Source organism: Pagrus pagrus, assembly GCF_965226575.1.
Source record: "Pagrus pagrus genome assembly, chromosome: 18".
NCBI lineage: Eukaryota > Metazoa > Chordata > Actinopteri > Spariformes > Sparidae > Pagrus > Pagrus pagrus.
This window is the reverse complement of record NC_140202.1, coordinates 27,673,208-27,686,817: the sequence shown is the minus strand read 5'-3', so window position 1 is coordinate 27,686,817 and position 13,610 is coordinate 27,673,208. Positions and strand designations below refer to the sequence as shown.

Sequence of the window (13,610 nt, the reverse complement as noted above, 5' to 3'; positions counted from 1 at the left end):
GACTCGGCCTTTCTCGCTCTGCAGTGAACTGGGACCAGAATCCATTCACAGAACAATAAAAAGGCAAGTCTACTTTTATTTTACCAACTGAAACAACAGCTAAATCCAGTTCAGGCGTCGTAGAAAACACCGGTCCGACCCGTCCTGATCTCTGATTCTGTTAAATTCTACCCGGTTCTTCTTCACTTGAATCAGATCCGCTCGCCTCCAACAACAGACAGACAGAAGCAGGTCCTCCTCCCCCCGAGGAGAGACACTTCCTGGACGGACTCCATTCGGCTCTGATCCAGGATTTTGATTCATTTCTGCTCCAGCAGAGATCTTCCCACAGTGTCTTCCTCCCCGGCCCGGTTCTGTTTTATTTCTGTGTTCAGCAGAGACTCTCAGCGGAGCGGCAGAATGTCGTCCTCCACACCGAAACTCTCCTTCTCCTCTCTTCACTTCCTCAATTAGGCGGCTCATCCATCGCCATGATTACATGCTGCTAATTAAGCAGCTAATCAGCTAATTACCCAGGAGCAGAGAGGAACGACGAGTGTGTGTGTGTGTGTGTGTGTGTGGTTAACACAAGGTGACATGTGAGACGCAGCGGCGCTTCAGTCCTCACAGCTCCAACATGTTTTATTTCAGATCTTTGGGGGATGTTCAGGATCTGTTGATGCCAAATTCCTGAATGTGTGTTTATTTCTGTGATTCTTATAAAAGATAGAAATTAAAGACGAGTTTCAGCTCCTCGCATGTTCTGTAAACGTGGATCTGCATCCATCCACACCAACAGCAGACTCGGTGCTTTACGTGTCGGGGTTGTTCTGGGTCTCACATGAACCGGCTTTTCTGTTTTTTTTTTACTCGTGAACACAGCAGAGAAACACCGAGTGCCAGAGGGGGTCTGAATGATTCAGGGGGAGCTGCTCAGGGCCCTGAACGTGCCGGGGATTATAGATACTTATTGTGTCTGAGGCGTTCAGGGGCACGCCACGAGGGCGGGCGCAAAATCTCCACCAGCAATTCACTAATCAGAGACGCTGCTTTTACAGAAGGAAGCTCAGAGATTTTAGAGGTTTTACTGCCAGACAGTACGTGTGATTTTACAGCTGAGGACTATAAATGACTAATTATTTAATTATGTCGTGAGGTGACGTGGATGTAGAGCGCTGCACTGGGATCGACATCCTGCGTAATACAAGAGAAGACAGCTTTCCTACAGCTGCAGCTTCACATTAAAAGCATTCAACGGGCGAAACACAAGTTTAGTTTTATTTTGAAGTAGCTTGAGTTTAGCACCGCTAGCATCCGTCAGAGGTGACACAGAGCAAAACAACGGTCATTCTCAGCATCAGACGGAAAGTCCAAATGTAATGTCACGACGGTCTCGTACATGTGAGGAGTTTCAGAGACGTTGTTTCCTTGATTCTTATCTTCTGTACCAGTAATTTTAGATTAAATACTTTAAATTTGACTTTTAATCCAAGGGAAATAATGCAGAATAATTCAGACCTCTGGTGAGAAAGACACGGAAAAACTCAACAAGGCAGATTTTACGAAATGCCGGCCTCTTTCAGGACGAAACAGGAAGTCTTGGCTGAAATGTTCTTGATATTTTCCTCTCTCTTCGTCCCTCGCAGTGAAGAGACAAACATGACTAATATTCATCAGTATTGAGAAAGTGAAGCAGAGACAAGATGTAAAAACAGGACGGTGAGAAGTTGAGACGTCACCACAACATCGTCTACAAATCCTTCCCACTGGTTCGTCTTTAAAAACAAGCCTCACAAATTCCTGCGAAGATCCGAAAGATCAGAAATATTCTCCACGTGGACGTTTGTTCGTCCGACCGTCTTAAAAAGGATCAAAATATTTCCACAACACGAGCGAGCCGGAGCGAGCAGGGGACGGCTCTGACATTTCATCAGTCAGATCATCATCAATCCTGAATATTAATGCGGACGATCTGATTTGAATTTGGGGAATATGGAGGACAGTCTGATGAGGGGGGATCAAACTCGCGACCTTCCGGGTCACTGATCCGCCGGTCCAAGGACGTCCCCCCTCCTCACGGGCCGGCCTTTTAATTCACAGATTGATCCTCGCTGATAATCTTTTTACAGCTCTGTGATTCTGTCTGAGAGCTCCTGACCCGGCTAACACCAGATAAGACAGACATCCTGAACTTCATTGATCCCTGAGGGGACGCTGGGACGTTACAGCAGCAAAGTGAAATGTTGCTGGGGGAGTAAAAGCTGTTCAGAACCAGAATATTAAGGCAATAAAAGAGAGGGAGTGAAATAAACGTGAATAAAATAAAACAATAAAAAATATTAGGGGGAGGCGGCGCAGCTTCTTTATAGCGCTAATTAAACGAGCAGCCACGAGGAGAACGAATCCCCAGAGCTATTGACATTTCGCCATATTCAATATGACAGATATGACTGATTAGTTCACCGGGCAGCCTCATCAATAATCCGCCTGCCAATCAAACGTGACCTTTAGAAGTGAGGTGATGAATTAACGGGGGCCACGGGACGATCCGATACCAGCCCTCCAATCCATCAAGGCGGCTGCAGCGAAGGGGAGGAGAGAGGTCGGTGTGTCGGTGATTTGGGTTTCGACTTGTTGTCGTGCGTCTGATGGTTCTGCTGCAGAAACGTGAAAATGCACAAATGTCCAGTTACAAGTGATGTAATGCAACTTGTGACGGCCATATTGGCGGTCTGAGGACTTTGAGACGGCAGGTTGGGCTCAGGGATCCAACATTAACGATCATTTTGATTGTCGGTGAATCTGTTTATTCATTTCAGTTGTTTCGTGTATGAAATGTTGGAAAAAGGTAAAAAAAAATGTTGATCAGTTTCCAAAGCCCACGATGACGACCTCAAAATAAAAATATTCACAGTGAAGAAAGTTGGACTCAGATAACTTACAGTACCTCTAACCTCTTAATCCATTATCAAAATAAGTAGCGGTTAATTTTGTAGTTGCAGATCAATACAGTACTTCCTCTCTACGATATCTGGGAGGAAAATACTGTAGATTTTACTCAATTACATTTAATTGTGACATGTAACCAGTCAGAAAGTGACGCCGGTGCTGCATCAGAACCAAAGCTGCACATTTTTAAATGTATTTATTTTATCGACAATCGGACCAAAAAACACAGATTCTGATCATCAGACAGGCTGATAATTGGTCTTTCCCGAGTACAAAGTGTCGTAGTCGAATCGCAGAAAGCTGATTTCTTTTATATTTGTGCCTGAACTGATAAACAGTGTCGTCCTGTCAGGCTGCAGAATCAGAAATCGATGACAAACGTAATTTGTTGTACATTTTTGAGGGCTTGTTGTTTGTAGTAGAGACGAACTGAAGTAAAGACCACAGAAGAATTATGAAATGAAATTAACCTTCAGGAAAAACAACCAGAAAGAAAAACACAACATAGAGAGACAGAGACATATTAAAGCGAGGACACAGACAGACGTGTAGAAAGAAAGACGCAAACCTCCATCTTCCTCCAGACATCAGGGTCTCTGTCCTGACTCTGAATGTCCTCCAGCAGCTGCTGCACCAGTGACGCGCCTCCTCGCCCATCCACCAGGGGCGCCGTGAGCAGCGGGCGGCGGTCCGCGGACCTCCGTCCCTCCTCGTCTTCGGACTGCAGGTCGCTCAGGGGACCGGACTCGATGCTTCCGTCCAGCGAGGAGGGGGCGATGTCGCTGGAGGAGGACCGGCTGAACCGGCTGAGGAGGTTTCGTCTGTAGGGAAGCTGAGAGGAGACCGAAGACACGGGATGAGTTCTGGATCGACAAAATGTTTCGAGTCAAAACCATGAAAAGATTAAAGAAGCTGTGACGTACCAGCGGCGGAGGAGGAGAGGGAACGTCGTCTCCGCTCTCTCCTACGTCCCAGTCCGTGTTGAGCTCCGTCAGGTCCCAGTCGTCCACGTCCTGCAGAGCCTCCTGGGTCGAGTCGCAGCTACCAGGTCTCTGCAGCAAGACGTTAAAACAGAAGACTTAGTGGTCGACTTCTTGTGTCTTCATCTTTATATTTACGTGCACACTATATAACTGACCAGCGGGATGGAGTGAGCCAGACTCTCCAGCTTCATGGCGAGCATCTCTGTCTTACGGAGCTGAGCGGGGAGGGCCAGGAACTCCTCTGACCCGTACCAGTGCTCCTTGTCTGGGCTGGCTTTAGATGATAACACCTGGGCTCCCTGCAGGAGGAGGGAGGACATGAGCATTTCATACTGTTCAAAAAATGCACTTCAAACTACGGTTATGATACCAGAATTTTAAACTCGATGCAAAACTAGATAAAAAAAAATATACTCGATGCTTATAAGTGATCGTTTCTACAGTCTGAAGTCAGAATACGTTGGTGTCACACAAACTTTTAACCAAACCCAGTTCTTCACACTCTCCTCCTCAACAAAGCGAATGAAGCCTCACCTTCTGGCCCTGGCGCTTCACGATCCAGACCGCCGTCTTGCCGCGAGGCGGTCGGGGGTCTGACTCCTCTCCGGACGCCTCCAGGTCTGAGGAGAGGAACTGCTCCCTCATGGGGGAGGGCAACGAGGAGTCAGAGTCCCCCTCACTGTGTGCATGTGTCTCCCTCTGCGTCCTCTCCATTTGTTTTGATATTTCACCCTGAGACAGCGGCTCCTGGAGAGGCAGGGGGGACTCGGCGGTCGGTCTGGCCCCAGATGAGCTCCTCTGGTCGGTCAGCGGTCTCTTTACGCTCCCCTGTGAGCGTCTGGAGCTCACATGGTTTCTCTGGAGGTTGCGCCCGTTCATGACCTGTTCAGATAAAGAGAATTTGGGTTTGTTGGACAGATTCAGTGGAAGAAAAAGAAGTGAAAGAAAATAGAAATACATTAAAAAGACATTTGTCTCTTTTGCAGTTAGGAAGTTTATTAAAAAGAGGGACGAACCTGCAGACTCTCGTAGGACTGTGAGACGTTTTCTGGATAAACAGAGTCCAGCTCCAACCAGAACTTGGAGCGGTCTGGAGGATCCATGAGAGAGGGGGTGCTCCGACTCAGCTCGGCCTGGTGCTGGAGCCCAGACACCAGGCTAACCTTCCCCTGACCTCCCCTGGAGTTGTCCAGCCCGGTTCCTCCGTCTGAGAACAGAGCGGCTCTCTTGGGAAGTGACGGCTGAGTGGGCGACACCTCGGTGCTGTGACTCACACCCTGCAGGGGGCGCTTTGCACTTTCACTGTGGTTAGGCACGCCACATTGCATTGTGGGTAATATAGAAGGAGAATGGTTGTGGTTGGCTGAGTCAGCGGGCGTGGTGAGTTCAGGTAAACTGTTGTGGAGTTTGTGGTTTGAGAGGCCGGATCCTTCGCTCTCCTCTGCCTCCGGTTCAAGATTCGACGCTTGGGTTTGCTCCAGCACCTGGGAGGGGTCCTCGCCGTCGGGCTCGGTTACCCGGGCCTCGGACTCGTCACCGGGGCTGTAGTCGCTCAACTCAAAGGCGGTGATGCCACAGTCTAAAGAGAAGTAGTCCTGGCTGCAGCGGATGGTCAGCTGACCGCAGTCGTCCACCTCCGTCAGAGCGTCCAGGCGAGTCTGGAGACGAAGAAATCCAAATCAAGTCAGAACAAAACAGAAGCAACAAAACAAGACGTGACAAAAAGTTGTTTGTATCGTATGTTTTGCATCAACATATTTGTTTGTGCGTGTCGTACCTGGTGCTGGTCCTCGGTGAACGCCTGCAGGATGTCGGTCTGGCGGGTGAAGTTTCCGTTGGAGTCCTGCAGGCCCTGCAGCAGACGCTCCTTCAGAACCAGAACTGAGACTCTGAGCTGGTGCCACAGCAGCTGCACCGTCCTGAAACACATCAGACACAACACCATGCAGTTCTTTAATGATAATAATAATAATAATAATAATAATAATAAATCAATTAGATATCAATCCTGACGAGAGTTCAATTACAGCCTGCAGGTTTATTGATCTATAGACTCGACTTTATAAGTTGTTGGTTTATGTATTTATTCCTTTTTAATAATGTTTTTTTATTTATAGCCAACAGATTCTTTGTTTCCTCTTTTTCATAAGTGAGTGTTAAAAACTGTGCTGACATTCACAGTCACAGATTTTATTATTTTTGATTTAATAAGAAACTTTGGAAACAATCTAAACGTGCCTCACTCGTATGAATTTCATATTTTCCATGCTGCTGAAGCTCTGATATGCACAGAAGCTAAACGTGCATTAACACTGAGAACAATAAAGAAAAAGTCTTGTGAAAATGACCTGATGTCGACGATGATGTTGACGGAGTAGGACAGAAGTTTCAGGGAGAACTCGGTCTCCAGCAGGGCGTGGATCTGCTCCACATGGTCCGAGATGTCCTCACAGATGTCCTGAAATCACACGCACACAAAAAGATCAGCTTGAATTACAAAAAGGGATAAAATGTCATAAAATAACGTCTTGGACTCGACCTGATCAGAGCTCAAACAGTCTGCGTGAGAGTATAAATGTACGAGAGGCAGCAGAGAACAAAAACATCGAGCTGCAGCAGGAAAAAGCAGAACTGATGAAGATCTGCGACGTCACACTTCCAGTTTTAAACGTGAGTCAGTTTCATGTGGGATCGGGTCCAGCTTCATGTGTCAGAACGTGGAGGACAAGTCCCGTCAGTCAGTCGGGGATCAACACCGTCTCCACCACATATTTAGTTATCACAGACTGATGTTACTGAACTAAATAGAGATGTTATAAAACCACACAGACAGACAGACAGACAGACAGACAGACGGACTCCAGCAGGAAACCACTGAGCAGAAATATCTTTAATAGTGACGCCAGAAGTTTGTTGTTAATCCTGTGAGACAACATCCATGTACATAATGTAATGTATGTATCATACGACACCAACAGCTGCAGCGTCATGAGAGTTAATAAATGTGTTTCCATCAGCTGTTCTTAACAAAAAACACTTTGAGCGCGTGTAACAAGCTTTTTTAATGAAATTGAGAAATTCTTGTTGAATTTTGCCGTTTCATCAACTGTTTCTAACACGTGTCTTCAAAAATAAACATTAAAAACTGGGAAAACCGTCTCATTAAAGGAACAGTTCAACATTTTAGGCTTGGTAGGTCACTGCTAGCCGAGCCGAGCTAACTTTTTTGGCGAGCTAGGCTAACCGCATCGTGACTCCGGCTCCATATTAGTTTCAAAAGTCCATTTTTAAATTTTTAAGCGTGGCAGCATGCTTTTATTTTGTTATCATTCACGAATTAACTGCACCATGTTCCTTATTTAACCCGAAACCTGCATTACATCCTGATCTAAACGTGTAATCCTGCTCTCACACTGAATCTGTAACTCACTTCATCACCTCTTCATATTATATAACTGATAAAGTTTTTTGTTTTCCTGCACGTCGACGCACTTTTACACTGAAATTAAACATCATAACTGAATTTAAACTGGCGACAAATAGACTTTAATCACTGCCTTCTGTTGTTTTATATGAATTCACTCACACTGCAAATGAACTAATCAACACTTTAAACTAGGTGACCTTTGTAAAATCAGATGACCTGGCTCTGAACCATCGGCTCTGAACCGTCGGCAGATACTTTACATCCACCTCCGGCTGCTGAGTCACCGCGCTGCTCCATGGTGACCTGCCCCAACAACACAACACCTCCTGCTGCGGCCGGCATGTGAGAATGTAGGTCACACACGCTGCCAGGTTGGCTCATGCTAACTTGGCTAACGGTGTGACCTACTGAGCGGTGGTCCAAAATAAATCTGCCTGTACTGTACGGGGGGGCTGCAGCCCGGCTGGAGCAGCTGCCTGCAGGTGGTTCAGAGCTTTACATGTCACCTGTACGAGCGCAGTGATCAGGACACAGGTGACACGCTGAGCCCGACTGAGGTTGGCTGATCGCCGGCACACCTGGCTGTGTTCTGGCTCTGGATGACCAAATATGATCCGACTCTGGCCCGGACGCGTTTGACAGATTTAGCGAGGAGTTTCAGGGTGCAGACTTGGACCGATTCAGGCAGAGAGTCAGCAGCACACGGGCCGGTTTGGGCCAGTTTACATCAATCATCAAGAGTCAAGAGAAAACTGGGCTCGCTCTGCAGGTACGGCAGCAGCAGCTGACTATAACTGGGCAGAAATCTGAAACCCTGAAGCCAAATAACTTCATACTGTAACTGACTGAACTTATCATGTTAGCATGTGATGTGACTCCAGTTATCTGGAGCCTGATGAGTTACAGATCTTTGTTAGCACCTCTCTCATTTCCTGTCGCATGCATAAATGCTCCACAGATCAATATGTTCATGTTATAAATGGATCAAATGAATCACTCACAGGTGAACCCGGGGCTTTCCCTGTGATTACAAGGCTCAGGTGCACCAACTTAGTCAATGTGAAGAGCATCAAAACCAACTAAATGACCCGGTCCAGATCCAACAGATGTAGACAGATCCCAGTGGACTTCTTTCGCAAGTTTTTGAAGTTATCTGCTCTAGTTTTTCCAACTTTCTGTCCATCGATATGAAGATAATATCGTTCCAAACTTATGTGAAACTGCATGTTTTTTATTGAAAATGAAGTCGGCCAGATACGTGCGCTAAGTCTTCGACAAACCAGGTGAACTCATTGGTTGAACTCGCATGATTCAAATGAATTATGTGGGAATTCAATTTTGTTAGATCTTACTGATCTAAAAGATGTAAATTCAACATCTTTGTCGACGTTCAGACGTCTTCCACTGAAGAGCCAGAATGAAGGTTTTTGCTGTCTAAAAAACTTCTCGTGGTTGAAAATCAAACTTTTTAAGATGTCACAATTTTGCTCCACGCTGCACGAGCTACAGGGAAGAATCAATATTATAGAAACTTTCATTTTTGAACACTGTACGGGCGTCACTTGGACATCAATGGTGAACATTTACAGATGCATCCCAGATTTGCATCCCTAACAGCTACAATAAGACATTAACAAAAACTGGTCACTGCAAAAGCTGAACAGTAGATACTCATTTAACGCCTGCCTCTATTTAATTGAAGCAAATAGTGAAAAAAGTGACATTTAAAGGTCTAAAAACAAATAAAATAAATGGGATTTCGATCAGCTGAGCAACAAAGAGTCCAGGCCACGTTCGCCTGCTTCTTAGTCAAGAATCAGAGCCAGGAGTCCGTCTCCCTGATAGATGTGGTGACCATGTTTCTGTACTTGTGTATCTGCGTCCCTGAAGACGTTACTGAGAGTTCATCACATCGTTATCAGTCAGGAGATCTGGAGTCAAGTGTGAGTTTCCTTCAACGCTTTAATCTCACGAAGCAACTCACTGCTGCATCAAAACCTCCGCCGGGAGATGAAGAGCAACCCCGAGAGGAAGGAGGAGTTCACAGTTAACACACATGTCCACCAAACACACACACACAAACACACAAAACACACACACAAACACACACACAAACACAAAACCTGTAATTAACGGACAAACAAACTGGACACACATTCAAAACTTCAAAACTGTACGTACACACATATTCCTAAAACATACACACACACAGTCCTTCGACCCACAAGATATGTACTTGAACTCACACTGTATACACACACAGACACACACACACACACACTCCGTTTCGTCATCAAAGCGCTGTCATGTCGTCCTAAAACAGTGGTGAAAATGTCACCCGTGTCTTTCAGATGCTTCAATAATTCACAAACAGCTTTAATATGCTAATACAGACTCACACACACACACACACACACACTCACACACACACACACACACACACACACTCACACAGCACTCAACAGAGGGCCCGTCTGATTGAATTAACACCAAGTCTGTCGCTTCCATCTGAAGTCATTTGTTAGAAGATCTTCAGTCCAGTCAGACCGCTGAGAGCTAATGAGACCCTGCTGCTGCCGCCGAGCGTGTGTGTGTGTGTGTGTGTGTGTGTGTGTGTGTGTGTGCATGCGTGTGTGTGTGTGTGTGTGCATCGGGGCGCAACTGTACATTTTTCTGAAGGACGTTTTCGGTCCTGACCTGATTATTTTCAGACCATGTTGCCGCGACACGTTCAGTAAAAACAGATAATCACAATTTATCTATACATTGATTGATTAGGAAACTCAAGTACACACGTTGTTTGTAAATATGTTTACTTGCACATAAGTATGACATCATCAGTTTATTAAACTTTCAGGATGTTATTACATCCGGACGCGACAGGCAGGACGCAGCAGCGTGTAAACATCGAGATTTAAATCTGTATTCAAGCCCTGAAATGTTTTAAACCGCAAAAATAGAAAAGAAGATTTATAGAATCATCCATGTGTTTGCTCCTGGTTCTTCTGTTTTAGTTTGCCGTCGCTAAAAGCTGCTGAACATCTTCAACAAATCAGCGTTTGCCTGACAAAAGCATTAAAGTCAGATATATATTAGAGGTTTTGTAGATTTGACGTCCTGCTCCTCTGTGAACTGTAAAGAAGGTACAGAGCTACAGCTTCATCAGACCAGCGCTCGCCTGCTGCATCGTAACTGTACGTGTGAACGCAGCAGAAGATAAACAGCTCACGTATCAAACCAACTCCGAACACACCGACCGTGAACGCAACCCTCCTCCTGAAAAGGCCAAGTTCGGAGTCTTTCTGCAGAAGCTAACCCACTTTGAAAAAAATTACAGTAAAGAGTCTTTGTATCGCAGCAGCGGGTCCCGGTCGTCTTTGAAGCCGCTTAATTTGAATACTCCAGGGGGAGAAGGAGCACAGAGCATTTGATCTCCAAGGTAAAAACACGCGGCGCTGATGGGCCGCGGTGGAGGAGTTGAAGGTTATTAGATCGAATGGGTGCGGATGAGGCCGAGCTGTCGCAGGCGGTTTGAACGCGGCCGCTCTGAAGCCCTTGATGTCGGCGGTGATGAGGGTGAGCTGGGATTGGAGCCGAAGCGCGAGTCGACTTGCTTCAGATTGATTTTAGGCAATTAGAAACCCGGCTGGATGTATGGACCCTGTGATTGACAGGTCATGTCTTGACGCTACGTGACCGGAGTGCGAGAAAACCTCTGCTTGTGTGTGTGACGGAGTGTGTATTACAGGAGTGTGTGAATCTAAATATGAGTTTCTTGTAAATGAACATGTTGTAAATGTGTTTATAGAGACACGCGCTTTGGGCAAACAAGCCTTCAGAGTTAATCAGCTGTCAGTCACTTCTCATCCTGTTTCCGCCTGCAGGTTGTGAATATTTCAGGTGTTTCTGTGTCGAACTGTCACATCAGTTTTCTTTTTGTTATCTGGTTGTTGCTGTTGCCTGATTGACCGTCTACAAACCTGTCACATGCAAAGACAAACGCAAGTTATCCCCCTCAGCTGCTCAGGATCAGATGCTTCAGCTGAACGCAGCACGAAAACCGACTTTAATAATCAGTTCAGCTGCAGATCGAGCTGAACGTATGTGAAAACGACCCTCAACACGTCATTTTTGATCAAACCTGACCCTCTATGGTTTAGTAACTTGATTTTTGCAGCATGTAGACATTTTAAACATCATGCAAAAACAAAAAATAAAGGAATAATCAAATTAACTCAATACACCCAGCTCTAGCCGAGCTTTCTTTCTGTTTCATGCTCAAAAGTATCAAAAACGTCCAAACTGGAAACATCTCAGACCGATCATCATCTGCTTCTGCACTGTCCGTCTATAAAGTAATTATTACATTACTGGTGCAACTGTGCATTTTACTGCAAATACTACGACTTCATTATCTCATGAAACAATCTTTTTTTGTGTCTGACAAATAAAAAACTCTTGTGTCATCGACAGCCTGAACTACTGAGCACAGACATGTCAGCAGACTTCATGTGAACATCCACGAGGGTCATCATGCAGCGATGGACTTATTTAATCACATGTAGTTTCATAAATCATTCGGTTGAAAGAGTTTTATCTCTTGAATCCTTTCAAAAAAACTTCCGCCACTTGTTTTTTGTCCCACCAAGATTTCATGTCTGGACTTTTGGACTGAAGTTCAACTGCAGCAACTTTTCATGGGTTATAAGCTGCAGGAAGCTCTCTGCAACTTAGATGTTTCTGTTGCAGTCCTGATAAATGATCATGTGACAGACTGGAAACAAAGATTATAACTCAGAGCCGAGTTCATAAACTTTTTATGCAGCATTCAAAACTTTTAGCTTGTCCGAACAACGACGAGCGGGTCTGAAGTCAGAGAAAACAAACTGTTTCTTACCTCTTCACTCCGTTCAAATGTCTTTTTCCAAATTCACAAATCTGAGCTTCAGAAAATGTTTCTCAAACGTTAACGTGACGAGGAAAAGTCTGAGATTTAACTTCTGTCTGCACCTGAAGCGTCGAGCGGTCACTGTGTCCAACGATCCAAACACACACGGCTGCTACCATGTGGAAAATGGTGACCGACTGACGCCTCAGCTGTGTGTGTGTGTGTGTGTGTGTGTGTGTGTGTGTGCGCGCGTGTGTGTGTGTGTGTGTGTGTTGACCTGCTTCTTGCATGGGGGGTGTTGGGGAGAGGGGGGGTGACAACAGTTGGGCAGGTTATTTTAAGACCAACCTCACCCACCCCCACCCTCATAACACACACACACACACACACACACACTGTAGCTGGGTGTCATTCTTACCACTTAAATAACACACACACACACACACACACACACACACACACCTTCGTACTTTCCCTCTCGTTGTTCAAGACTAACTTTTCTGACCACCGTCCCCGAAAAACCTTTTTAAACGTCCTGAGGTGAATGTGTGCCTCACCCGACTCTTTGTTTTTCTTTTTTTAACACCTCTACTGTTTACTGTACGCTTATTAAATAACACAGTTCACAGATTAGGTAATCCTTTCTTAATATCAGTACTAATGAAGGAAAATAATAATGTAAAAAACATAATATTGCGTTGTGGAGACATCATGGAAAGAACGTCATCTTCTGATTCATTGTTTTAAGAGTAACAGAGTGAATGAGAGGATTTAGTTTGTTTTGTTTGTCAGTAAACTGCCACACTTCAGTCCAGTAGGGGGCGGTAATGCAGCTTGAAGCCAGTTTGCAAACCGCCATTAAAACTCAAAGAAAAAGTAAACTTGTTAAACAAAAATTCACTGTAATTTTCTACAGATTAATAACTTTAACTGTATATTTATTAGAAACCTCATGAACGTGAACACCGACCGGATTTACTTCAACCGAAACAACAAACATGATTTCACTGTCGACGTCTTGTATCTGCTTTTATCTTTGACACAGAAACCCACGCACACAGACACACACACACTCTCACACACACACACACACACACACACACACTCACGCACACACACACACACTCTTCATCAGCAATGCAACAGCTGCCAGTTGTGACAGCAGCAGAGGAGGGGAGGGACAGAGCGAGGTGCCAGGAGTGAAGGTTAAAGAGATTTCCTGGAACCAAAATGTGTTTCATCATTAAAATAATAATAAATGTCCAACAAAGTGTCAAAACCTTTAAGATCAGCTGTTTTATTCATTATGGTTTTAAATCTGACACCGTACAAACGTTTTAACGCCCCAAAAAGAAGAAAACCACACGGACAAAACAAACGTGTC

General features: G+C 45.2%; 1 protein-coding gene across 3 annotated transcripts in view; it reads right to left on the bottom strand.

Moving 5' to 3' along the window:
• akap6 (A kinase (PRKA) anchor protein 6) overlaps positions 1-13,610 on the bottom strand; it is a 180,751-nt gene that overhangs the window by 133,543 nt on the left and 33,598 nt on the right. For 2 of the 3 annotated variants that reach the window (XM_084382151.1, XM_084382152.1), the window contains exons 4-10: positions 6,260-6,369; positions 5,689-5,830; positions 4,928-5,569; positions 4,446-4,793; positions 4,067-4,210; positions 3,852-3,980; positions 3,497-3,760 (exon numbers count right to left, since the gene is read on the bottom strand). In XM_084382151.1, coding sequence (XP_084238277.1) covers positions 3,497-3,760; positions 3,852-3,980; positions 4,067-4,210; positions 4,446-4,793; positions 4,928-5,569; positions 5,689-5,830; positions 6,260-6,369 — 1,779 coding nt within the window. The remainder of the gene's footprint in view (positions 1-3,496; positions 3,761-3,851; positions 3,981-4,066; positions 4,211-4,445; positions 4,794-4,927; positions 5,570-5,688; positions 5,831-6,259; positions 6,370-13,610) is intronic. The other variant, XM_084382153.1, reaches the window with a different exon arrangement.